The sequence below is a fragment of the Molossus molossus genome, unplaced genomic scaffold, assembly GCF_014108415.1.
Source record: "Molossus molossus isolate mMolMol1 unplaced genomic scaffold, mMolMol1.p scaffold_m16_p_8, whole genome shotgun sequence".
Taxonomy (NCBI): Eukaryota; Metazoa; Chordata; class Mammalia; order Chiroptera; family Molossidae; genus Molossus; species Molossus molossus.
Window position 1 is genome coordinate 16,703,512 of NW_023425402.1, and position 27,452 is coordinate 16,730,963.

At 50.9% G+C, this 27,452-nt stretch overlaps 1 protein-coding gene across 2 annotated transcripts in view; it reads right to left on the reverse strand.

Moving 5' to 3' along the window:
• CLIC5 (chloride intracellular channel 5) overlaps positions 1 to 27,452 on the reverse strand; it is a 150,225-nt gene that overhangs the window by 12,260 nt on the left and 110,513 nt on the right. For both annotated transcript variants that reach the window (XM_036249411.1, XM_036249412.1), the window contains exon 4: positions 21,494 to 21,600. In XM_036249411.1, coding sequence (XP_036105304.1) covers positions 21,494 to 21,600 — 107 coding nt within the window. The remainder of the gene's footprint in view (positions 1 to 21,493; positions 21,601 to 27,452) is intronic.

Consider the following 27,452-nt stretch of genomic DNA (forward strand, 5'->3'; position numbering starts at 1 on the left):
GAAAAATATTTTAAAAATAGTAACCCTACCATATGAGTTAGGGGAAAAACCAGGGTTTTTCAGGCTGTTGGAGTCCAAAATGTAAACTTCTTCCACTCTGCAAGGTATCTCTGGGTGCCAAGGACCACCGCATGGCTCCCTGGCTGCCCGCCCAGCCTGCCATCTTCTGAGAATGCCTCAGACCTTTCCCCACGTCCCTGTTCCTGTGACACGCGTGTGGCCATCAGAACGTCACTCCTCATGCCGAACCTTCCAGCTGATTCGATAATGTGTTTGTGTTCTGCTACGAGTGTCGTGATGTCAGGAGCTCTTGGTGACCATGACTGTGTCTACAAGGGGACAGCCTACCGAGACCTTTCACACCATTTCTCAGCAACAAACACCAGCTCGCTACACCAATGTTGTCACCTCGTCTGTGTGACGGCAGAACACCTGGGTGAAAAGTGGGGCGTCCATTTGGGTTCTGCCTATGCAGAGAGCATTTCCTAGAGATGAGAAATACCTGGAGGACTGAAGGAAGTTTTCACTTTTCCTTTTCTCTTTTGAAATCATGTCGCTATAACCAGAGGATTCAGAAAAAAAGAGCACAGCTCTGGCTCAAGGGAGATCACAGCGAACATTGCTCTGGCCGCCGTACATCGTTGGAGCGAAAACACAAAGATGGCCACACCTACTGACATTTGATCAGTTTAAACATGAATGATAATGTCATGGGAACAAAAGAAAAATCAAATAATAAGAATTTAATATTGCCTGTCTTTAACCTTTTGGAGGAAGAATCCTTTCTTTAGAAACTGAGAGAGGTCAGATTGCAAGGTGCCCAGGGTCAAAGGTCCAGGAAGAGGAGGGGGCTGAGGAGAGATGTAGGTCAGGTGGGCAGAAATGTACATGCTATTGTTCTGAGGCAAGACATCGATGTTCCAAGGGAAGTTTTAGGACATTTGGCGTTGTGCTGGGCAGTGTAATTCCCTGCCCCCAAGAACCCTCTGTGGAGGTCTTCATTAATATTTCCAGTTTGGGGAACTAGAGACATGCGACTTTTCTTCTTTAGGAAAGTCCTTAAAGACACGGTATGGTGGCCCAGTTATAGCGGGTTACACGAGGCAACATTATCAAGCAGGTGGAATCTGGGGGCCATACCTCTGAGCCATAGTGACCCTCTAGAACACAAGGGGTGTCTGACCCCCATGGTCCCTTTGTCTCCTAAAACAATGTCTATGCCGGGTCCTTACAACACACTGAGGCCGAAATAACAGCAGGGTTGGAGAAGATAGGAACTGGGCTATCTTTCAGGTTGGTTGGCCCTCAACTGTCATGCCTGGGGCCCTCTGGCTAGGTTAGCATGTCACTGGTACCATCAGGGAAGGGACAGAGAGAGCCTGGCTGGGGGTGTCAGGTAGCCAGGACCAGGCTCTCCTGAGAGGTCTTGTGATAATAGACACGGTAGCAGAGTGGTGCCCTCTCTGGTATCCGAGAGGCCTGGGTTTGACTCCTGCCTCTGGTTATGGTTGTGCACAGTTGTTACGAAGCATCCTGTACAGTCTGGTGCACGGTGGGACCTACAGAAGACAGCCGTTACTAGCATGGGACCTACAGAAGACAGCTGTTACTAGCATGGCTGCAGAACTTACGTGGATTAGAGAATGGGAAGGAAGGGGGGATGAGTGAGAGTCAAAGAGCCAGAGATCAACTCAAGGCAGGAGCTGTCTGAAGGGAAGCTTCTCTGAGCACCCCAGAGCTCCCCCGGGGCGAGGAGAACCCTGGAGCTGGGGGGATGAATCACTCCTGCATTTCCCAACATGTCCAGGATCCCGTCTCTTGGAATCATCTCTTTGGGTTTGGCATTGTTCTCTCCAGGCTACGTGGGTGTGTCAAATTCTCTTGGTCTGATAGTTAGGAGAATTCACGTCCACCTTTGGCATCAGACCGAGAACACGGAACTCGGCCTCACAGCCAGAGAGAAGCATGTTGTCAAATTGGCTGTGAAAGACCCAGGGGCTCCCGAGCGGGAAGCGGTCCCCGGGTCTCTGTCGCTAGGCGCTGGCAGCACGGGCCAGGCGGGGAGACAAACAGCGGTTTACGGGAAAGCCCAGCACCATGGCAGCCGGGGCTCCCTGCCGCTCCCTCCCCGCATCGGCTGGGCTGAGGAGCGTCGCAGCCCAAGTTGCCCAGGATACCATCTGTTTGTTCTAGAAAGGATTTTGGCCTTAAATGGGAGGGCGAATTAAGTGACAAACTCCTATGGTTCTTTCCAGGAAGAGGCCAGTAAGTGATTCTGGACTCCTAAGGCAGGACTCAAACCTTACCACTAGGCTGAACTGGAATTCAGGATCCTACTGGACGCCCCACCCGCTTCGGCAGAGATGCCCAGTGACTGGGGCGCTCGGATGTGTTTCTGAGGAACTCAGGGCCTTCTTGAGGAAGGGACAGATCTCTCTATAGCTGCCTCCCCAAGCCCAATAGGGGATCGATCGTTGTGAAGAATCATCGATTTCACACAGCTCCGCAAATCAACCTGACAGTCGCTCCATGTTCAAGACTATTATTCCCAATAACAAAACAAAACATATTTTTAGAGGCAAGTCTGTGTTTAAAACACCAGCATAGTAAAGAATTTGACAACCTCAGCATGCCCTTCAAAAGACATATTTTTTTAAAGTATGAAGGGACACATGGACAGTATAGATAATTCCAGATTCAGAGAGTTTTCTGAATCCCTTTTTAAAAAAAACCATAGTAAATTTGAAGACAAAGATAGTTCACATTTAGGGTTTCTTTTGCGTACACAGTCTGTACCATGTAAGCGCCCCAAATGTTTATTTATCAACAGGAGGAGAGAGAGACAGAGTCTGAATGGAGCCAACCCAAAGAGGAAACTGCAGAAACTCACCAGGGAGGCCTGCTGCCGGAGCCACCCGAGAATGTGTTCCCTATTAGGGAGCCCTGCCCAAGCTTTAGCGATGGGGCGGTGGCGACCCCTGCTGACCGATCCTTAGAAAAACTCTTCTGCGTCTTTCACGGCGAACATTTATGTGTGTTTTCTATTAGGCTTCCCAGAAACTCATAAATGGTTGTAAAACCCATTGTGCTAATAGGAAGAACAACATAAATGCTGACTGAAGCTATTAATGCTGGTTGTAGTTTATGTAGCCGACTGAATCAGGCTGAAAACTGTGAGTTTTTTATGGTGACTTTATAACAGGTTATTTTTTAGTATCAGGCCATAGATTAGGTTTAGTGCCGATGTCCAAACATTTGGAATAAGCTGGTCAGGGGAGATTCTAACGTTCTCGGGGGTCATCTGTTCCGGTGTTTAGACCTAGAGACTTTCCTTCTCCACACTCCCTCCTTCCAAACACTCAGGCTGAAGCAGTTCAACCACATTCTGTCTTGCTTTGTACTCAAATGTATCTTTTATACAATAGCCATTAACAAATTAAAAAACCGCCACCCTACTACCACAGCTCTAAATGTAAATAATTACTGGTTTTAGTCATTCTGGGACTGTCCCAAATTCTCCGCCAGTTGCTCATTCTCGCATTTGTTAAAAACAGGCAACCGTGGAGTGCCCACCGTGGGCCAGGTGTGGCACCCCTGTCCCCCTGGATTGCTGAGTTCAATGGTGAAGCTGGGTTGTTGAGTATATTTAGGGAAACATACATGGTAGTTGTTCAATCGGTATCTGTTGGCTTATGAACTGATTTGATCAGTTTCCTAAGTGACCTACCAACTCTTGTTTAAAAACTCAGCACCGCATACATTTTAAATGCTGGATTACATTCACTGTATGGGGTGCACAGGTCGAGAGCACAGACCGTGGGACCAGCAGCCTGGGTGGGATCCTGGCTCGGCCACACACTCTCGGGCAGCTTGCTTAGCCTCTGGTGCCTCAGTTTTCTCATCTGCAAAATGGCAATCGTAACACAGCCCAGCGTGTAGGGCTGTCGGTCAGGCCTGCAGAGGGCTGAGAACAGAGCCCGGCACGCAGTGAGTGGTTCTTGTGTGCAGTTCGTGATGCTGCTGGGGTGTGAGAACCAAAGCATACAAAACTGCCAGTGCATTCTTAGAATTGCCCAAAAGTAGTCTGCTTGACTCCTCCACCCTGAGGAAGTCGTTCCAGATGAATTTGCTGGTCCTTCACTCTGACTCTGCCGTAGTAACCACGGCCCCACCCGAGTGAGTCTTCTTCCTTAGAGGGGAGGTCCAGCAAGGGTTGGGGGAGCTGATACTTTTGCAGAATTTCCCAGATATGCCACAATTCTACCCACCGCCCTCTCTGTTCAGAGCGGTCCTCTGGGTACCCTCGTTCACTCCCACGCAAATCACAGTCTGGGGCAAAGCTATTCACTGGGTGTTTTAGTCTCAAGTAAGAGTGTGGCAGATTGTCCAGCTGGTGTGGCTCAGTGGCTGAGCGTCAACAGATGCACCAAGAGGTCGCTCGTTCGATTCCTGGTCAGGGCACGTGCCTAAGTTGTGGGCCCGATCCCTAGTGTGGGGCATGCAGGAGGCAGCCAATTGATGTTTTCTCATTGATATTTTTATCTCTCTCACCCTCTCCCTTCCTCTCTCTCTCCAATCAATAAAGGAAAAAAATAAAAATAAAAGAGTGAAGCCAATTAAGAGTGCAATTTTATGCTTGTTTTCCAAAATCTAGGTGGGGTAATAATACAGATTTGATCAATCCCAAAGGAGAGTTTGAAATAGTTTTTTTTTTTTTCTTCTTTTTTGCATGGGTAGATCAGATATTTTCACCATATTTTTTTTTTTTAAATCATCTTAAATTGAAAATGAATTATATGGGGACTTCCGGTCAAGATGGCAGGTAGGTAAACACGGTATTGCGTCTTCCCACAGCCACATCAAAGTTACAACTAAACTACAGAACAACCATCATTCAAAACCGCCTGACATTGAGCTGAATGGAAGTCCTACAACTACGGAATTAAAGCAGCAGCCACATGGAGACTGGTAGGAGGGGCGAAGGCGGACAGGCTGGTCGCACACCCACGTGTGGTGGATAAAAATTAAGAAGAAAGCCCTGGCTGGTTGCTCAGCGGTTAGAGCATCGGCCTGCAGTCTAGAGAGACCCGGGTTTGCTTCCGGCTAGGGGCATGTACCTCGGTTGCAGTTTGTCCCCGGCCCTAGTTGGGTCGTGCGGGTGGCAGCCACTCGATGTGTCCCTTTCATGTCGATGTTTCTCTCTCTCTCTCTCTCCCTCCTGGTCTATCTGAACAAAAAATGAAAAAATGTCCTCGGGTGAGGATAAAAAAAAAAAAAAAATCTGGGCTGGGAAGGTCCTCCCTGAGGACTGAGGGGTCCCCGTCCCACACCAGGCGCCCAGCTCAGGGTTGCAGTGCCAGGAAGAGAATCCCCATCACTTCTGGCTGGAAAAACCAGCAGGAACTGAGGCTCAGGGAGGCTGAGGCGGCTGGAGCCCCAGGCAGCTCCTTAAAGGGCCCGCGCACAGACTTAGTGGGACTCGCAACCTCCAGGCTCCAGCATGGGGGAGGTAACTTGAAAGGCACCAGAGACATACAGGGAAGAACTGAGCTGTTTAGCATTGGAGCGAGGGCTGGAGAGGGGGCTTTCTCTGGGACAAACGTGCTGTCAGAGGCCTTTGTTCCTTTGGTGAGCCCTTCCCTGGGGCAGCAGACAGAAGCCATATCTGGGACTCCAGCAACCTGGCTCACACTGGTAGCCCCACCCTGGTGGTTCCCTGAGGCCCCGCCCCGCCCAACTTTCAGGCCCACCCAAGCTGTTGCCAGTTGCTTTACCATAAGATTGGCCTGTCTTAGATCCTGCTTCAGGTTTTCCTAAATTCTTTCAAACAAGCAGCATCTGGTCTCAGATAGCCCCATACCTCTCATTAAGTAATACACAGAAACAAACACAGGGAGGCAGCCAAAATGAGGAGACAAAGAAACAGGTCCCAAATGAAAGAACAGAACAAAACCCCAGGAAAAGAACTAAGCGAAATGGAGATAAGCAATCTAACAGATGCTGAGTTTAAAACACTGCTTTATAAGGATGCTCAATGAACTTAGTGAGAACCTCAGTGAACTTAATGAGGGCCTCAAGAGTATAAAAAAGGACCAGTCAGAAATGAAGGATGCATAGTCAGAAATGAAGGAGTCACTAACTGAAATAAAGAATAATTTATACAGATTCAATAGTAGAGTAGGTAAAGCCAAGAAGCAAACCATCGATTTGGAATATAAGGAAGCAAAAACACCCAATCAGAACAGCAAAAAGAAAACAAAATCCAAAAAAATGAGGATAGTGTAAGGAGCCTCTGGGACAACTTCAAGCGTACCAACATTCGCATCTTGGGGGTGCCAGAAGGAGAGGAGAGAGAACAAGAAATCAAAAACCTATTTGAAACAATAATGGCAGAAAAATTCCTTGATGTGGCGAAGGAAACAGACATACAAGTCCAGGAAGCACAGACAGTCCCAAACAAGATGAACCCCAAGAGGCCCACACCAAGACACATCATCATCAAAATGCAAAAGGTTCAAGACAACAAGAGAATCTTAAAAGCAGCAAGAGAAAAGCAGTTACCTACAAGGGAGTTCCCATAAGACTGTCAGCTGATTTCTCAAAAGAAACTTTGCAGGCCAGAAGGGAGTGGCAAGAAATCTCTGTCCTGCAAAGCTGTCATTTAGAATTGATGGTCATATAAAGAGTTTCCCAGACAAGGTAAAGCTAAAGGAGTTCATCACCACCAAACCATTATTATATGAAATGTTGAAGGGTCTTCTTGAAGAAAAAGATAAAAAATATGAACAAACAAAATAGCAATGAATACATATCTGTCGACAATTGAATCTACAAATAAAATGAACAAGCAGAACAGAAACATTCTCATAAATACAGAGAAATTTTGTTGGTTGCCAGATGGGAGGGGGGTTGAGGGAATGGGTGAAAAAGGTGAAGGGATTAAGAAGTACAAATTGGTTGTTAGACTGACAAACCTCAAAGGGAAGGAGGGTTGGAGGGTGGAAAGAAATAAACCAAAGAACTTATAAGTAAAAAAAATAAAAGAAAGAAAAGAAAAATAATAATAAAGAATTATTCTTACCTTCTTTGTTACTAACAGAATCCAAATTTTTTTCAGAGTAGCCACGTGCCTGGTCAATAATTGCTATCTTTCCAGATTCCCTGACTTTCAGCAAAACGAGGCCAAAGGACCAAGTCTGGCCAATGAGATGTAAGTGCAAATTTATGAATAGGCTTCTGGGAAAGACAAGACATGGCACTGCCTGGAACTCGGATGTAATGTATGGAAGTGGAGCAACCACCTTGTGACTTGAGGATGAATGTCACACAGTAAAGACGGAGAGGCAGGTGCTCTAAGGAACTGGATCCATGACTCCTCTAAGCAACAGTACTGCCTAGAACTCTCTACTCTCTGGACTTCTTGTTACGTGAGAAAAGCAAACTCCTATTAAGTAAACATTTCCAAAGGGTGCTGAGAGCAGGGCATGGCACGTAGTAAAGGGCTACATAGGTTTTTGCTAGGTAAAATAAAATAAATATTTGCTTAAGCCTCTGTATCAGCCCTAAGTATATGCAGCCAAATACAATCTTCGCCAATACACATAGCTATTGCCAATATTTCACCATTATATTATTATTCTAAATGCACCTCCCACAGTACCTGGGACTGAATAAGTAGTTTATTTTTGTTTGTTTGTTTGTTTTTAATGAGCTCTTCAGTGGGATTTGAGGAAAGGTGTGGTACCCTAAAATGTGACTCTGTATGTCTCTATGTGCTCAAGCGACCACACGAGAGGACCTACAATGGCTCCCTTTCTCTGTGTCATGGCAGCACTCGGTCTCCTGGGGACAGGTGAAGGGATTCCATTTGTTTGGATGGCATGTCCTCCGGCAGGGTCATCAGAGCCCAATGAGGAGCACAGGCCACCACCAACCTGCGCCTTTCTGGCAACCGACACAAGGAGAACTGAGGTCAGGGCCAGACATGGACAAAGTGTTGAGTAAAACTTATCTTTGCGGTTCCCACGATGGAAGCGAAACATGGGTGGCTCAGTGCACACGTCACCGGGCACGTGCCCATCGGGGTTAGAGTTGGCTGTGGAGGCCCAGAGAAGTCTGTGATTTCACTCCCTTCTCCAGAACATTTAGGAACAAAAGGGGTTCTGGACTTGGGCACAGCAAAACATTGTTCTCACCATGATCCAGGGGTTCCTAGAAAAATAATTCTGGGTGGAGCTAACACTGGGATTGAATGATCTGTGATTTCTCTTCGGATTCCTGGTGAAGTTGCACCTGAGCAGTGGATATAATGTTCCCTCAATGTAGTTCTAAAAACAAAGGTGAGAAGAAAAATGTCCTCACGCAAGCACCACCACTGCACCCATGGTCTTCAGGAGAACTGTTTAGATGATGACACTCTTTTATTGATTGGTTCTAAATGAAGTCTTTGTGTTGATGTTTTCCCACAATGAAGCTTGATTTCATATAACAGAGGTTATTACAGTTTTGTATGTTCTCAGCTAGGAGATAGTTCTAGTCATAGAACATCATAATCTCTAAACAAAGGCTCGGAAATATCCAAGGTAATCAAGAGAATGGACGTGCCTGGAAGGTGACCATACGGTTGAGGGTGAGGGCTGAATAGGCCGGGACAGGAAGTGTCCCTGACCTTTGGAGGAAGTGCCCCTGACCTTGATGAGTCAGGTTAGGGCCTTTCAACACCTCTCAGGAAAATGAGCAGAGAAGGCAGGGGCATCTTGAAGGGTCTGGGTTGGGTTCATTCATTCATTTAACAAGTGTAATTGAGCATCTGCTCGGAACCAGGTGCGGAGCTAGGCTCTCAGGACAATAATGGTGAAGGGTCCCTGTGGAGACGCTGCCTGGAACCTGCTTCCCAAAGTACCTGCTGGACCGGTGGCCGCAGAGTCACCCGGGAGCGCTCAGGCCCACCCCGGACCCACCGCACCAGTGTCTGCGTTGCAACAAGACCCCCAGGGGCCTCAAACGTAGCTGCGAATCGGAAAATGGTCTGGATAACGAGGCATGTAAAAGGAAGTGTGAACATAAACGTCCGTCCTAAACACATGCGTCTCTGCAGCGAATGGGGCTGCTCCGGCTGAACTCATGAGAGCCTTCCGGAAAGACAGCTCTAGAGCAGATTTTAAAAGAAGGTTAGGGGTGCCCAGACAGTGTGGCTCAGCGGTTGAGGCTCGACCCATGCACCAAGAGGTCCCCAGTTCAATTCCCGGTCAGGGCACATGCTCAGGTTGTGTGCCCGATCCCCAGAGGGGAACATGCAGGAGGCGGCCAATCGATGTTCTCCCTCATCGATGTTTCCATCTCTCTCTCCCTCTCCCTTCCTCTCTCTCTCAAATCAATAAAGAAAAAAAAATTAACAAAGCAAATAAATAAAAGAAGGTTTGGGGTTTTAGCAACTTCTGTTTTTCAACAAATTATCCTCTCTAAGCAACTGAGAAGTTCAGAATACCAGACTAGATTTAACCGCTGGTCTCAAATCTTACGTCTGACTGTTACTTCGTTGGCAGTGAAAGAGTTTAGAAGCTGAGGAACACCTGGCTGGCCCTGTGTCGGTCACTGGCCCCATCACGCTGCTGAACAAAGTTTCCACACCTCTGCTTTTCTTGTGTGAACTGGAGAGCACATAGCCCGTCCTGGGTGAGGGAGTGACGGATCTGACCAGGAAGGTTTATCGTCGTACCTGAAGTTTTTCTTAGGAGGGTCACACACCACCTGGATTTCGCACCTCATCGCAGTCAGCCCCAGCTCCGAAAACGGGGGAACCCATTGTACAGGCCATGTACCCAGCACCACCCTCCACAGAGGGACAACGGAGAGGAGGGGCAGTTTTCCTCAAAGCTATGTTCTGAGCATCGGCGAGGGGTTGTGAGCACAGTGCCTGTTATAAACCAGCTGCGGCAATGAAACGTGGACGCATGCACACGCCCACACACACCACCGTGTATCAGTAACGTGCGGTCATGAACACAACTTCACAGGCCCCCACACTTTTGCAGAGTGATGGATATACAACCCTGTTTATTTCAGGAGCCGTGCAATGGCTTCTGCTGGTGCACAGACGTGGCAGAACCGGCATAAGCTGTGTGTGTGTCCGCGTGTGCGTGGAAGAGGAAAAGAGGGAGAGAAACCTTGTTAGCTCCCATGTGCAGACTGCACAAAGACAGGAGGTGTTGGCTGCAAGCATGAGGTAACAGTAGCCAGAGGTGAAAGAGCATTTAGCTCTTGTTCAAATTAGTTATTTCAAGTTCTTTTATTCCCCGGGCCTTGATAGGAGTCCAGGCCAGGCCAGGAGGACTGGGTCTGGTCAGACTGCGGGAAATTCCACCCCATGGAATGGTGTTGGTGGTCTCCACTCTACTGCAGCCGGGAGCCCACAGAGCTAACACCCGCTCCTTCCACTAATGAATGCGCCCACCCACGCAGGACCCTCCCCATCCCCCTTCCACCCCCTCCCTCCCTGAGCACCCCCTCCCCCCAGTTCCACAAGCCACTGGCCACCAACCGCCTTCCTTACGACTGCCCAAGGATTCATTTCAGGAGCGAACTTGGTTAAATTATAAACTGCCAGCATCTGTCTCGATAATGAACCAAAGGAAAGACCCTCTGGAGGGATCCCCAGGGCCACTCCTGGGAGGTGCCAGAAGGAAAGAGTCAGCCCTCCCCTCGTCTTTGCCTGGAGGACCCTCGGAGAGGGAGGGGGTGCGTCTTGCAGGACGTGCCAAGCCTCGGAGGTGCGGCCCTCGGAGCCTAGGTTATTTGTTTTTCCTCGTAAGAATGCTAATCAGAGCACAACTGCAACCCAACAAGCACACACACCGAGTCCCCCGAGCTGGCTGTGCGCGCAGGGCGGCCGAGGAAGGCGGCCTGAAGGGCTCCTTTATGACTGGAGGCGATTTTGAAAGGAGACAGCAATGCGTGCTTTATGAGGAAGTGGCAAGACGGTCACCTCGTTATCCTCAGCGCCATGGTGGTCCGGGACCACCCGGAGCCTCCGGCGCGATAGCACCGGCTCAGCTCTTCCTCGGGAGCCGTGGCCCTGAGTTGGGACGCAGCTGTCGCCCGACAGACGGGTCCGTGCGCCCCACAGAATAGGCAGCGCCCCTGCCGCCGCGGTGACTTGCGTTTCTTTCTGCGCAGCGTGATTATAACTCGTGTCCCTACTGCTGCTCACGGTGGCCTTACTGTGGCCTCGGAGCACGAGGCGGGAGGCGGGGGCCGCGCCCATCCCTGCGGACGCTGGGCCCTGGGCTGAGCCCACCCGGCAACACGGGCCGAGGCTGGAGGGGAGGAAGAGGAGAAGGAAATAAGCGCCCGGTGATTGAAGTGGCTTGGAATAATAAATACACACACTCTCTTTTAAACATGGCTCGCCACATCCTGGGGAATCTGGAAACCGGCTCCGCCTCGCCTCCCGACACCCGCCTCCCGCCCTCGCCCCTGACAGCAGTTGGCTTTCATGGCGCTTGGAGAGAAAGCACGGAGCCTTTGATAGTCGGGGGCTTGTTCGTTCTGGGCTAACGGCCCTCCCAGGCTGCTGTGGATCCCTTCAAACACTGTTCTATTTTAGGTCAAGGAAGTTCATAAAAGTAAAGATTGGAGGTGGTGGAAGAGGGAGAGGAAAAAGAGAAAGACCAGGGTCGGGGAGGCTTGTCACTGGGCACCAGCGACCTCTGGAGGATCCATCGGGCCTGGTGGACATGCCCTATCTTGGTTGTGGGGGACAGATAATAGAAGGTGGCTTTGACCCCCCGAAGGAGACCTGGTCTCTTCTGGAACCCCAGCCAAAGCTTAGGCATAACGGAGTCTCTGTACCCAGATGCTTGAAAACCCACAGGCCTCCTTATGCGAAATAGGATTAGCTGTGTCTAGCGCTGATTCCTCCACCGGCCAGAAGAGGGCAGCACATGCTTCTACATCACACTAACAACTGGGTTGCCTTGAGGAGGAGTCCTAAAATCAACGAGATTTAAATCAATAGCTATAACATGTTGGTGCCTACTGTGTGCTGTGGACTCTCCTTAATGCTCTAATGTGTTAATTCATTTAATTAACGTGACAACACTCCAAGAAAGAGCCCTATTGTAATCTCCATGCTGGAGAAGAGGAGTTACAGAAATGACAAGAACTTGCTGTTGTGGCCTGGGACTGCCTACAACAGAGCTCAGCAGGCGATAGCCCAGGGGCCGAATCCATCCACTGCCTCTCTGTGCGCCGCCCTCAAGCTACGAATGGTTTTTACATTTTTGGATGGTTGGGGGAAGTCAGAAGAAGACTGCTTTCCTGACACCTGAAAATGATGTGAGATTCAAATGCCTGTGTCCATAAAGGAAGTTTTCTTGGAACACAGCCATGTCCATTGTTTACGTGTTGTCAGCGGCTGCTTTCCCGTTCCAGCAGCAGAGCTGAACCGTTGTGACAGCCTGCAGGGTCTGCAAGGTCCAAAATATTTACTATCTGACCCTGACAGAGCAAGCGTGCCAACCCCTGACCGGAGAGGCGAGTGCTACCCCGGGCAGGAGAGACAGGCAGCAGAACGGACGCCTCACTGGGTGTGGAGTCAGGACAGCGATCCCAGGGAGGTCGGGAAGCAAGGTGGACCTTGACGCACTTTTTTTCCACGAGGGTGGCTCAAGGTCAAGCAGAAGGGAGGCTTTGACACTTCACTGCATAGTCCACAGGAAGTGAAAGGATGTTCGATTCAGAAAAGGCGATGGAATCGACCACCATATTTCATTAAGACAAACGCGCATTTTTTTACACTTGACGCCTTTGACAGCAAAATATTATAGTTTAAGTGAAAGACTTTGTATCTGTTTGGACGCAATTTTTATGTCTTAGTGGTAAAGTGATGGTGTCTTATAATAGATGACACTTAGATTAGGCTGTTCCCACCTCCAAAGGTCCAGCCTCCTTGTGTACCCTCATTGATGGGACACTCCCTTCTTTAGATGGTGGCCCATTCTGCAGATTTCACTGTAAACTTCTTAATATTGAGCTGAAGTCTGTGAGCTTCCGTTTTCTATGCAGCAAATGGGGATGGTCTTGTTTGACGGATTTAGTTAAAGGGCCTTACAGATTTGATTACGAGTGAGAGGCGCATGCTGGGAGGAAGGCACTGTGACTCCTGGGGTGGTGGGGGGAGCAGGCTGCAGGGGCCGAGGTCTGTGGGCTCCCTCAGGCGGGCTGCGAGGTGGAAAGACAGGGATGAGCTTGTGTGGACACCAACCACTGAGAACTTGGCTGGGAAAGAAGGGTGGCCCGTGCTACAGACAGATTTGTTTCCCATTAGCAGCCAGAGCCGGGTGCACTGCAGGGGCACCTTTTAGAAGGAGAAAACAGCAGCAATTTGAAGGTTCGAGCCTGCGTGGAGGAAGGAGACAAGGCAGGAAGGGGTCTTGCCTTTCACCTGAGCTGGGGGAGATGGTGCAGGGTGAGTGGACTGGTACTGTGATAACAGCCACAGTGTAACCCCTCAACCACAGGTCCATCAAGAATGATTTCCACGAAGAGTGACTGTCCCCATGATGAGGCGAGCACACTGAGGTTTCTAGGACACCCGAGAGTCTTCTTCGGGGTATGTGGCTGTGGTTGTCAGTTTTCTCAGAATAAACCCAGGGAACACACTGCTTCTAGCTCCCCGGAATGAAGCCACTGATAGGAGCCTTGGGGAAGAGGAAACCTTGACCCTTCTTTGGAAACAGACGACTGCTCAGAGAACTTCGCGGTTCACAGTGACTCTTTCGTTCTGGCAAAGGCCCTGGGGCCAGGAGGTGGCGGGGACTGAGACACCCCCTTCCCCTGCAGTGGCAGCCAGGTTCAGATTTGGACTGGGGAGGAGGGGGAGCAGAAGGCCCAGCCCAACCAGGTGCTTTTCCTTTGAGGACACGTGTCCTGGATTTTCTGGGACAGTAAATCCTAATTCTAATTCTTGATTAGATTCTAATAACTTGATTATTTTCAGTGAAGGCAGTTTGTCAGACGTCTGATTTTCAGTTCAGAAAGTAAGGTGACGACACTTATAACTCATGAAGGACAAAGCAGAGGGACAACGCAGTCTGATGGGGCTTGTCCCTGAGACAGCACTGTGCCCAGCATGTCCTGGGCACCCGGAACCTCTGGAGGAATCCGGGAGGATCGTATGGGGACACGTATTTCAGGAGGAGTATGTGAGATCACAGTGTCCCCCCTAAGCGAGCAGGGGCACCTCTTTGCAAACACTGCAAGGGGACCTGTTGGTCATAATGAAAAGAGACAAGCATAGGCAGGCGGCTCCTGATCTTGGAAATGACGAAGACGGGCAGGTGTGACATGGGCCTGAGTCTGCAGGGAGGTCTCACGGGCCTTCAAGAGAAGATGGGGAGAAAGAAGAGAAAAAATGCCTTTCAGGTGTAGAGAGGGCTGGGAGGAAGAGCAGAAGGGTGGGGAGGGGTGCAGACGCCTGGAAGGGAACGATGGACAGAAGTCACGCCGGCTGGAAGTCAGTCACCTGTAGCCCACGCGAAGGCCAGTCACAGATGGGAAAGGCCGAAGAATATGGAAATAACAGCTCCTACAGCTGCGACTCAAGCCCTCAAATCAGGAATATTTGTTATTCTTCTGGGAGGCGGGTTTGTTTTATCTTCTGGGAGAACGCACTGGAGCTGACCAGGGCTCCCTTCTGACTGTCTGCTGGGCTGGGAGCCGGGTTTGTGGTCGTCTGTGCGGAGCATCACAGCCCCGGGAGCCGCTGTTCCTGTTCGGTCCCCGTGTTCTTCTTTCTCACCTCGCGCTCGAGCGCGCTGCTCCGCTGTGTGGTACGCGTCCCTGTGAGTGGCTGTGACGTCCTTCGGGCACAGTAGGAGTATAAACTTGAAAACAGAAAGAAGGCCCCAAGACAGGAATACAGAGGCGGAAATGAGGGGAAGCTGGCCTTGAAGGGCGAAGAGATGAGGGAATTCCAAGGAAGAATCGAAATCCCCAAATCGGTCAAGTCGGGACCGACAGGATCTCACGCAGAGCGGTGCGGCACCGGCAGCTGGAGAGGTGTGTGTGAGACGCGTTCAGAAAGAGAATTTGCCGATGTGGTAGGAACGCCATAGGCTGCATGCAGTGCACAGGTCAGGGAGGAAAGGGGTTGGGGACCTTCCTGACCTCTGAGAAGGGGAAGAGAGCCCCGTGGAAGTGGGCGTGTGCCCAGGATGCCAGAGGGAATACTCCGACGTGGACACGGGAGGGGAAACACTGAATTCGTGTCTCAGTCTACATGCATGTGCATGTCCACTTTCTCTCCAACCAAAAAGAAAACGGGAAAGAGTACGCAAGAAGCCAATACTTGTGCCAAAAATAAGATGGTAATACTGGGCCGGAACATGGATCTGGGGGAAATGTGATAGGGTTGGGAGGAATTTTAAAGGCTCTTTAAAAATAATGAGTAAGAATAGGGAACCAAACACACACACATCGGATCCACTTGCTAATTGCTGGGAATGAAAAGTGAAACAAACCGGCGGGATTCACGGGATTGAAGTACAAGGGAAAAGAGAGATGGCGGAAAGCAAGGTAAGATGCAGTGTGCCCGGTTTAGGGGGTAGGTGCTCAAATGAGTTTCTTGAACGCCAAGGGGTTTGGCAGAGACGTTCAGTCTGTTCAAACAGCAGTTTGAGGGCAAGAAATGCAAAATATAAGATGGATATTCAGAGAGAGAAGCCCAGATCCTCTTACAATATGACAGAGAGTGAGGGTGACAGGTCCACGTGGGGTGTAAAATGAACCCCTCAAGGGAAGGGGTAGACTGAGAGCCAAACGGATGTCCCAGAGCAGAGTGACAACGCAACTGTGCGGCCCGGGAGCGAGGAGACCGGAGCTGCTGCGTCTGGGGCCAGCTGCCGGGTCTCGGTCACCTGGGGTCTGTGACACGGTGGCATCTCGGGAAAGTGCAAGGGCGGTACCAGGACGCGAGGGTTTGTAACAGCCATAGGCTGCTTGCAGACAGACACGAGACGGGAATGTTGGAAGTGGAGGCCACCAGTGCTGCTCAGGGTGAAGGGCCGGGGTGGAGGGCCAGGGAGAGGAGGGCCAGGGGGTGGAGGGCCAGGGAGGGGAGGGCCAGGGGGTGGAGGGCCAGGGAGGGGAGGGCCAGGGGGTGGAGGGCCAGGGGGTGGAGGGCCAGGGGGTGGAGGGCCAGGGAGGGGAGGGCCAGGGGGTGGAGGGCCAGGGAGGGGAGGGCCAGGGGGTGGAGGGCCAGGGGGTGGAGGGCCAGGCGGGCGGAGCAGTACCCCAGAGGCAGGGTGTAGGGTGAGGCCGGGGCCTGCGGCGCGCGTCCAGGCACCGTACAGGCTGTGCCCACGTGGGATGGAGGAAGCTTGCGCCCTCCCCATAACCCTGCCTCAGAACCCCGTAGACCTTCAGTACTGAACAGAGGACGTCTCTTTCCCCTGCTAGATGAAACAAGTGATGTGCGGGGCCCAGGGCAGGGCCTCCTGGAGCCCAAACTAATCAGTGCGGCTCTGTCCCTCCTCAGGGCTGCGGCACGGCCTCCAGGTGGGCTCTGGGTCCCATTCCCTGTGACGGGCCCTGCTTCCTGTCAGCCTGGGCTCTTCGTGGTGCAGGGTCTGGGTGACGGGTCCAGGTAGGCGAGAAGAAGGCCAGAGAAGGATGTAGGAGGACGCAGGCAGTCCATGGCCTCCGGGGCAGGGTTCAGACCACAGATCACTCTTCTCTTCTTTTCTCTTTTTAATAGAAAAAGCTTTCCTTCCTCATGGACGTGATCCCCAGACCCCACTCCTGCCTTCCTCCTCACCAGCTATCCTTCCTCATCTCCTTCTCTCCCATACTGGGGGCGACCCTTGAGTGCTATCTCCAGGGTTCTATTCAAACCTGTGGACTAATAGATGTAAACAAATCCTCAAACTGCACTTCTCTCTTTTTTTTAATCCTCCCCCGAGGACATTTTTGCATTTATCTTGAGATAGAGCAGGAGGGAGAGAGGGAGGAAGAGAGAGAGAGAAACATTGATGTGAGAAAGACACATCGAGTGGCTGCCACCCACACAACCCCAATTGGGGCCAGGGACAAACCGCAACCGAGGTACATGCCCTTAGCAGGAACTGAACCCAGGACCGACGATGCTCTAACCACTGAGCAAAACCAGCCAGGGCTCAAACTGTACTTTTATCCCAGAACTCTGCTGGGGTGTAACTGTTTGCCCCTAGAGAACAGCTCAGAGCAATAGCTGACTTTGGAACACAGCGGGGAGCAGTGCTCCAAGCGGATGAGATATGCACAGTAGGACCCCACTTTACAGATGGAACAACCGAGGCACACAGAGGTAATGCAACTTGCCCAGTGTCAACAAGAGAGGAATCTGGGGTCTGGACCCAGGCAGTTGGCCTCCGAGTCTGTGAATGGAACCACCACACTGTCACCTGCCTCTGAGTTGTGGGACAGGCAGTATGTCCAGAACAAAGCCCCGTTTCCCCCCAAACAGGGGTGGTGGGGGGGCATCCCAAGTGAGTACAAAGCAAGCCTTTGTAGCATCTTACTAAACGTGGGGTCTTGAGACTGTCATGAGAAAATCCATGCTACATTTAAATGCAGTGAAAAGCAAGTTCGCAAAGGGGGCTACAGGGCGTGGAGGTGGAACCCGGTCACAGCAGAGCGAGGGACCGGCTTTGGCAGGTACAGAGGAGGAGGCAGTGCAGTGACAGACACAAAACCATGACCTCCGGGTCGCACGCAGCAGCACTGAGGTGCAGGCACCAGGGCCTGGCCACCGGACCGCTCCGCCGTCCGCTTTGGAGAGGAGGCAAGTGCACCAAGAAAATGGGAAACGCAGTGAAACAAGCAGAAAAGAGACTAACGGGGCCGGAGATTCGGAAGTCCTGGTGGGGGGAAGTCAGAGGCGAAACAGTCGTTTCTGAGGCCGGTAGTCCCGTTTGTCTCACTTTAAATGTGCATTGACTGTGCCGGGCACTCTGCTGAAGGGCTGGCAAGCACTGACTTGCAAAATGAGTGAATCTGCATTGCAAACCTTGGACATGCTATTAATCGCCTTACTGGGCGGACGAAGACATTGAAGGTATTACTAAGTATATTTCCCAGATGCCGAGACAGAGGCTCAAAGAGAGTAAATCTCTCGGGCAAAGTTGTACAGCTGGAAGTGGACGACCTGGGATTCGAGCCAGGCCAGCAAGTACCTATTTATACGTGTTACTGTCCCCGTCTGTTCATCGCAGGCGATGACTTTGTCTCATTTGTCTCGACATCTCCAGACTAGTGCAGTGCCTGGCACTCAAGAAATGCCCTAAATTTGAGCTCACGTGTGTCGCCACTTCATGCGATCTGTGTTTGTTGAATGAATAAAAGAATAACTTTAGAAGGTGCATACTAACCGACGATCCTCTAGCTGTGGATGGCTGTTCGGACAGGGTCTGCGGACTCTTGATGTTTTGTGGAACAGCGGGGATATTTGTATATTTTTTTTTTTGGTACGTGCCCCTAGCGGGAACCAAACCCGGGACTCCCTGGTCCGCAGGCTGACGCTCCAACTGCTGAACCAAACCGGCCAGGGCAGCGGGGACATTTGAAACGGCATTCCGGTGCCCACCCCAGGAGTGGAGAAACGATCCTCCCCGCAGAAGCAGTCACAGTGCTGGGTTCTCCGGCTCGGATGCTGGGCGGGCGGGGAAGGACTGTGACCGCGACCACCGTGTGCATGGGCGCTGGGGGCCTTCGGTGGTGAGATGCTGGAGGGGGGCGAGGGCCCTGCCCCAGAGGAGAAAACGGAAAGCACAGAAGGGGCCATCTGAAGAAAGAACGCTGAAGAAATAGATGCAGAGCTGGGGTGGAGCAGGGGGCCGGGCAGGCCTGGGTCCCATGCGAGGCCGTCCAGCGGTCTGAGAGGCTGCCCCACCCCAACTACAGAGCTGCCCGGAGCGGAGGACTCGGGGTGCTCTCTGCAGGAGAGGGGGCCTCTGGGTGCAGGGACTGAGAACCTGTGGATCCTGCTGAGCATAACCAGGGGTACGGGGTCAGGGCAGGAAGGGGGAGGGGGAGGAGGGCGTGGGAGAGCGATGGATCCAGCGGTGACCACGAAGGAAGAAAGCTGCTGTCTTGTTAAAGGCAGAAGGGACAGCACCAGGGGGTTCGATCTGGGACAGACTCTGGGAAAGCAAAAGTACAGGAGCTTTGAAATGTGCAAATGAGCTGGTGAAGAAGGAGTCACGGGCAAAGCCACCACGGAGAAAACCAGGGTGAAGCAGAAGAAGAGGAAGCAATGAAAGTTGGACAGCGTGGAGTTTAGAAGAAATCGATGCGCGCCGCCCAGAGGAAAGTAGCTCTGGCTGTGGGGATGGGAGGCCCGGAAGCACGGACAATATGTAAACACCGCCTACGACTTGAAACGCCTGAAAGGCTCAAGGGAGGCACACTCTCTGGGGGTGCTCTGGCGAGTACGAAGGAAGGTGTTTGCGGCTGAGAGGAGAGGGCGCTGGATGTGGAATCTGCAAACCAGCGTCGAGAGCCGGCTCTGCAGCGTTTGAGGGGAGGCGAGGACAAGCCCCTGGTTCTCTGATTGGCCCCTGAGCCCCAGCAGGGAAAGCAGCAGGACCGGCCCTTTCACACACAGTTTCCCAGAATGCCCACGCCAGGGGCCACCCACGGGTGGCTCACAATCTCCAGTCTCTGCTCTGTCCTCACATGGCCTCTGCCCTATGTCCGGTGTGCCCTCTCTTCTTTTTACGAAGACACCAGTCATTAGATTTAGGGACCACACTAAATCCAGGGTGATCTCATCTGAAGACTCTACTAATTACATCTGCAAAGACCCTACTTCCAAATGAGGCCACACTCTGAGGTCCTGAGTGGACATGAATTTGTGGGGGACACCACTCAACCCACCACAGGGTCCCAATGTAACAAAGCAAGAACCCTGAATACATTTTAAATAGTCTCCACATCCTTCTTCTGGTCCCTAAAAAGCTACTCTCTTTATTGTGCCTCCTCACATACCTCTAATGGCTGCCATTGCCCCCTCCATAGAATCCAATCTCCCAGGCTGGCACTGCAGGCCCTGGCCACTTTTTCTGGTCTCTACTGCCAGCATCTTCCCACCGTCCCCACAACATCCTCCAATGTTTCCAGACAACTGACTCCCTTTTAACCTTTATGACCCAGTAGAAACCTTTTCAAGAAGCTTTCTCAAAGGCCATGAAGGTAAATTCTTCATGCTCTGAACACCTCTGGCAGATGTGTTTGTCCTCTTCATAGGGCAGATAATCAGCTCTTCAGACTCCCTTTGTATAAGCTATCATTTATCTTGTCTTGTTATTTGACATTTTATGAATTTAAGCCTTTTCTCTGCATCCACCAAGCCTCGAAGAATGGGAGTGCCTGTTTCTAGAATCTAGTTCTGTGCCTGGCACAATCCAGGTCCTCAGTCACTGTTACTGAAGTATTTACTTCCCGCTGCACCAACTCTGTGCCTGCCGAAATTTCTTCTTCCGCTCATGCATGGCTGCCTTTTCTGGTTACCTTGGTCTAAAGAGATGCCCTTTCCCTCTGAGCTCCTGGAGCGCCTGTCACATACCACTGTGTCTTGGTACACTGTGTGTTTATCCGATGGTCATTCATTCATTCACAGAGACACGTGAAGTGCTTACTCTGGCTCTGTGCTGGGCTCCATCCAGGCTCCCGCCTAGAAGGCGGTCTCATTCATTCTCCCGCTCACAGGGCGAGCCAACTTTCTCATCCTTCTTCCCATTCTCCCCTGGGGCCTAACATTCTTCAGGTGTTCCACATGCCCAGTTGGACAGTTCTATTCACACTGCCCTGGCTAACTCTGAAAGGACAACGGCAAAGGAGGCACTAAAGTGCCGTGAGCTAACGTGAGGTGCCCAAAGCCTCTGAGAAGGCAGCACAGGAGAGCCAAGTCCCGCGCGCTCCGCCAAGGCCGCGTGGCGGGAGAGCCAGGCTTTGAGAAGTGGCCTCGCCAGCACCCTCTGCACCTGCAGGAGGGCGAATGCAGCCGCCGGGCTCTGCCTTCAGCATTCAGCATCGTGGTGACTGCTGTCCCATTGTGGCCTCTGACAACCCCCTGAGAAGTCGTTCGGGGACCAGAAGGAAGCCATTGTTCCAACAGGACTTCCTGAGAACACAGGGAGGGTCATGCATTTGGGACAAACGGACCGTAGCACGCGGAGGCGGACCCTTCTGTGCTGGGCACGGTGCTGTGGCTCAGGCTGATCAGAACCCACGCCGCATCCCTCCCACCAATCCAGCAGTCAGGACCGCGGGCCTGTTCTCCTGCACTCGCCAGAGAGCAGGGTCTGCACCCCTCCTCCCCCTGTGTGTGTGTGTGGGAGCATGGGGGGGTGAATAACAAGGAGCATTGCTCCCAGGTGCTTCTCTGACCTGAGCATCTGAGATGACTGACAGGGGACAATGCTGCCAGGGCGTCGTGGTGGCAGGGCTCACTCACCAGCATTGTTTTGCTGCTTCGTGTTTTTGATGTAGGCAGAGAACTTGGAGAAGATGTCGATGCCTGCAGTGTTGGACTCCCGGTGCTTCGCAGCCAGTTTGGGGTACCTGGAATGAAAGACACGGGGTTCTAGGGTCAGCGGGAACCTGGAGCTCCCTTAAGGGAGAATCTGTTCTCATCACAAGCAACACTCCTCTTTTGAACTGGATCTACACATCTCTTTGGGTTTTATTTGTATCCTTTAGGGAGGGTAGGCATCTTAGCCCCAGTTCACCGAGAGAGAACAGGCCAGTGAGCAGCCTTGCGGGGACACCGTCGGGAGGCAGCGAGCCGGGACACCATTCAGAGGGCCCAGAGGTGTCCCCTTCCTGAACCACCACCACCAATTCACCAATAAAAAGCCCAAACCAAAATTCTGAACAAGCTTGGCTCTGGAGCAGGCGAGGTCCCTGACATCTCCCCAATGCACATTAACGTGACTGCACGGGGCTAATTCTGGGAGCAAGGAGATGCTAGGCAGTCTGGCACTGAGGCCTCAAAACCATTTCCCGAAGGGAAGGATATCCGTGGTCGTCTTCTGAAAGATTTTCTGCACACTCCCTAAGTACTGGGCTCCATCAGCAGGACGACTGTTTCCAATTGTTTCATTTCCAAGCACACACGGATTTGCAATGATTCAGCCCCTCTTGCTTGCACATTCTTTCACTCTGAAGCCAGAAGAATATAAAAGGCAAACTGAGGTTAGGACTGTTTACCACTGAAATAACAGTCCTTGAGACAGAGTGAGGTGAACTTGCTCGTGTGGGAGTCTGTGGCTTTGACCCCCATTCACATCAATAAAACGAGCAATTCTGAATTAAAAAAAAAAAAAAAAATCATTTCGCAAGCATTGTGTGTGTACAGCCAGTCAAGGGCGAGAGGAGATGTTTGTCATCGTTATCAAGTATGTGAACCTTTGTGACCTCTGGGTGAAAAGCGGTCACCTGTGAGCTATTTGGTTTCTTTATATTTGAAAAGCAAAAGAGTTCTTTTGTTTAACGTTTTAAATAATTTGAACCAAAAAGCCTTTAAAAATTATTTGTTGTTCTTTCTTTTTTTTTTCTGCTCCTCCACTAGCCCATTAGCTAGGACGTCCACACTGGGGACATGATAGGTAGCTGTTTAATTTCAAATAGACTCTGCTGTTTTACCCTCCAAGCCCCCAAATCCTTGCTGAGACTTGGCAGAACACCACGGATGAACTCTCTCCATTCACCAGGAGGGGGCGCTCTGCACAGGTTCTGCACATACGTCTGCCTTTCTGAGTGTACCAGGAATGATCAAATTCATCTGCCCCGACTGGGGGCACAAAGCAAGCTTTACTGCAAGATGCTAGGAAATCAACCAAGACCTGGGTATTTAGAATAACCTTTTCCTATTCTCGCCTTCTCACATAGAATCTGGCATGCTCTTAGAACTGCTTCAAATTATTAATATATTACAAATGCTTTGTTTATGCTTGATAAGGTAACTGTAAAGGGAAAAGAACCTAGAAGATGCATTTTCATTTGGGTTTGGGTTTATTAGTGTTTGGGGGTTTTTTTTTTAATGCCATCATTTGTTCACACTTACAGAAATCTGGTCACTTCATGATCATGGTGAGCCAGACGTGAGCGGGTGGGACCCAGTCCAAGACAAAGGACCACAGGAACTGTGCTCAGTGCTGCCTGTTTTCTAAGCCCTGGGATTCATTGAGACCTTATTGGACAGCATAATGTCCCATTTGAAGTTTGTCCTTATGGGAAGTGTCTTCAAATATTGATCACACAGATTTCAGTAACTACATTTGGGGAGGTTACGGTTCAGGATATTAAGTATTTTTATTTTAGCTCCATATTTGCTATATATATGTGTGTGTGTGTATATATATATATATACACATGTACATACATATATATAATTTTATTTTTTTATTATTTTTTTTGTCCTCACCCAAGGATATTTTTGCATTTATCTTCAGATAGAGCAGGAGGAAGAGAGAGAGAGAAACATCGATGTGAGAGAGACACATCGACTGGCTGCCACCCACATGACCCCAACCTGGGCCGGGGACAAACTGCAACTGAGGTACACACCTTTAGCGGGAACTGAACCCAGGACTCCCTAGTCCGCGGGCCGATGCTCTAACCACTGAACCAAACCAGCCAGGGCTACTCTATATTTTAAACAGGCAATAAGTGGGCTACAGAGTCCATTCTCTTTCTCCAGAAGGCTAGAGAACAGCGTTTCATTCATAAAAACCTCTTTGATGTAGGCTTGTGATGTGGTCTGGTGACAGTTAGGACATGGTGAGTTTCTTTAACTCAGAGGTCAGCAATCCACAGCCAATAGGCCAAATTCACACCAACATCTGTTTATGTCCCTCCCAGGAGCTCAGAATAGCTTTTTACATGATTAAAACAAAATCACAATATCTTGTGACGTGGGAAAATAACATGAAATTCAAATTTCAGTTTTCATAAATAACATGTTATTGGCACACGGCCATGTCCATTCATTTACATATTGTCTTTGGCCGCTTCCACTTTATAAGAGCGGAGTTGTGACGAGAGACTGTATATATGTCCCACAAAGGCAAACATACTTACTATCTGGCTCTTGACAGAAAAGTCTGCAGACCTCTGTCTGCTCTAACGAATGAAAAATGTTTCTCCGCTCTGTTTTGAAGATATCTTATTTCAAATGCATTCATCTCAGACACGCACTTAAGCTTCATTCTGGGAAGTAAAACAGTTGGCCTCTCATTAAAAAAAACACAAATCTTTCTTTTGTAAAGAGTAGCAAAAAAACATATATGATTGCAGATGGAAGCACCCTGACTGGCCTGGAGGCCCCACTGACTTCTCATTGACTAGACATCGGCCGCCACACCCCTGGACGGAAGGGCCCCAGTGCAATGAGACCAGGGGCAGTACACACCCCCCAGGGGCCAGGCCTGGGCCCTGATGTTGGAGCTGCACTGGAGAAAAAGAGAGTCAGTCTTCCTATCCTCATGGAGTGATCTTTGCTGATTTCAGGGGCTCCGCGGGCAGCTTGAGTGTTGACCCTTCATTTTCTAATGAGCTGAAGAGTGGATGGACTTCCCCGCTGTCCCTTCTCTGCTATTTCTGCTTCCTCGCCTCACCAAACCCTCCCTCGAGAAGCAGGCTAGTGCTTCGGACCCTTCTAATCCTTGACTGGGTGCCTGCCTTGTCCTGCCTCTACTGTTTCAGCAAATGACCCTTGGAGGTGGATGGAACCTGGCTTATCCATTAAAGGACACCCCCTGGGATCCATCATTTTAAGATCTAAGCTCACCAACTGTCCTCACAAGTATATCTGGGAGAGTGTCGCAGAAGAGGCACTGACCTCTTTTCCTAATTCCTCACGCTGCCATTCAATGAGCTCTTACAGCCCAGCCGGTGTGGCTCACTGATTGAGCATCGACCCATATACCAAGAGGTCGCTGGTTCGATTCCCGGTCAGGGCACATGCCCAGGTTGTAGGCCCAATCCCCAGTGGGGGGCGAGCAGGAGGCGGCCAATCGATGTCCTCTCTCATCCATGTTTCTATTTCTCCCTTCCTCTCTCACTAAATCAATAAAGAAAAAAAATTTTTTTTAATGAGCTCTTACTCTATGTCAATCACTAGGCTAAGTAGCACTATCTTCTACAATAGTCCCTCAAGACCAGCATTACAGACCCCATTCTATATGTGTGGGAATGAGACAGTAGAAAGATTTCAAGTAGTTTACCTGTAGCAGAGACCACTCATGTTCAATAAGCATCCATGTGTTTCTCTGCATTTCCCAGCTTCTCCCTCTCAGGCAGGTTGGGGTCATGTGACTGGATTCTCACCAATAGGAAGGGAGGGGAAGTGATGTAACCACTCACAGCCCCAGCCCTTAGAAACATTTTGCATGATCTTTCTTCTCAGTCCTTCCCTGCTGAAGGAGCCTTGGAGGAAATGTATTCCAAGAGCTAGAGATGGACGAAGGCCATGCTACCCATTCAGATGTTGCACGAGTGAGAAATAAACCCATATTCTGTTAAACTGCTGAGTTTTTGCGGCGAACTTGTTACAGCACAACCTAGTGGTACAGATTAGAACTTGTTGTTGGACTCCAAAGCCCTTTCTCTTAGCCAGGATGCCATTCTGTCATTGGTACTGAGGCTGCTTCTTCACCTCCCAGAGGGTTACCTCTGAGATATCTGTCCACATTTCTTAAAATAATGAATTCAAAGTGTCTTCCAGTGCTCTGAACCTTGTTAACACTCAGCAACTGCTTGCTAGTTGACTAAATGACATGCCTGTAAGGAGACTCGGTTTATCACTCCCCCCTGATTTTCATCACGGCGTCTGTATACCCGGGCTATCTTAGACAACAACCAGCTCTGGGAAGCACTTGGAAAACCTCGTGGCATCATAGAACTTTTGCCGAAAAGCATCTTAGAAACCAGGTAGTTTCACCCCCTCGTTCCAGAGATGGGAGGGGCTGAGCAGGAGAGAGGCTTGCCCCGGGTCCTAAGACAAACACTGCAGAAGGGTGGCCGGAGTCAGGCCTCCGACTCGGTTCTGAATCCTGTCCCGGGGGGGGGGGGGGTAAGGCCCGGCCTGTCTCAGCATAGTCTCTGCGGCCCCCTGTCGGGCGCTCGCCGCGTCAGTCTGAGGACAGGGATGGAAGTCAGTGACATCCAGAAACGACTTCAGACTTCCTGGAGTCCTCCTTTTGACACCAAATGCTTTGCGAGACCAAATGTGATTTCAAAAAAAAAAAAAATTGTTGGAGTGTTTGTATGTGGTTTTTTTCCTTTAAAAAATAAAGCGAAGGGGAAAAGGCTCCCACCACTTCTTGGCTCTCGGCAGCTTTCACAAACAGTGCGGTGATGAGAAACACATGGCGACCGGCTTCCTGAACAGTCGTGGGGGTTCTGCTGCCCCCTAGAGAGCCAGGTCAGGCTGGACTCCTCCAGGGGCCTCGGCACTGGGCCACCCAACCTTCCTTCGCAAGTCAGCAGGAAGCCAGCAGGGGGCGGTGGCTTGCTGTGGGCAGAACCGTGGGTCTCCCTTTGTGGGACTGCGGCCCTGGCTTGGTGACATTTACCGGGAGGTAACTGTAGCACCTCCCTAGTCTGACCTGTACCAAGGCACCTAAGGGACACTCTGGGTCTCAACAGTAGGGCCCCCACCTTGGTGGCCTTCGGAAGTTGTGCACTGTGACTGTCCCAAGGTTCTGCTACCTCCTACACACAACGGAAATCCAGAAGTGACCAGAGCAGAGGACACAGAACTCAGGGCGGGCAATGTGGGTGGGTGGGGTGGGGGAGAGAAGGGAACCTCTGCGTCCGGCACTGCTGAGCTCTGTTGTGATGACGGAAACTTCGGAATCTGATGAAGTAAGAATAAATCTGATGATGGCCCTCCTCTGGAAGACTGTACCTGCACCCGTGAGCCATGCACTCCCAGGGGTGTCCTGGGCCCCCTCGGCCCCATTGTGGATGTGGACTGGAGACCCCGAGGCACAGCTGGATCGGGGGTCGAGGGGGCCTGGCTAGGGCAGATGTGAAGATGCTGAGAGCAGAAAGGGCTCTGGGGTCACCCTGTCACAGAGGGGGCTAACTGAGGCCAAGAGCAGAGAAGGGTCTGGCTCGAGGGGCCGCAGCACATCACCAGCGGAACCAGGAGTAGACCCCAGGTCTCCAGGCTCAGCCCAGCCCCTGCACACCTCCATCCAGCCTCCTGGCAAAGGACTAAGTGGGACACTGCTCCTCAACGCTTGGATTTTCCATCGCCCCTCGAAAACAGTGCCAACCATGAGGTCAAGTCCCAAGGGGGCGGTGGAGCCTGAGCCCCCTCAGGGCCCTCTCAGCAGAGGGGCTGGTGTCCTATCCAAGCATGACTGGGAGTTTTAACAATGATTTGCTAGATGTCTGATCTTAGG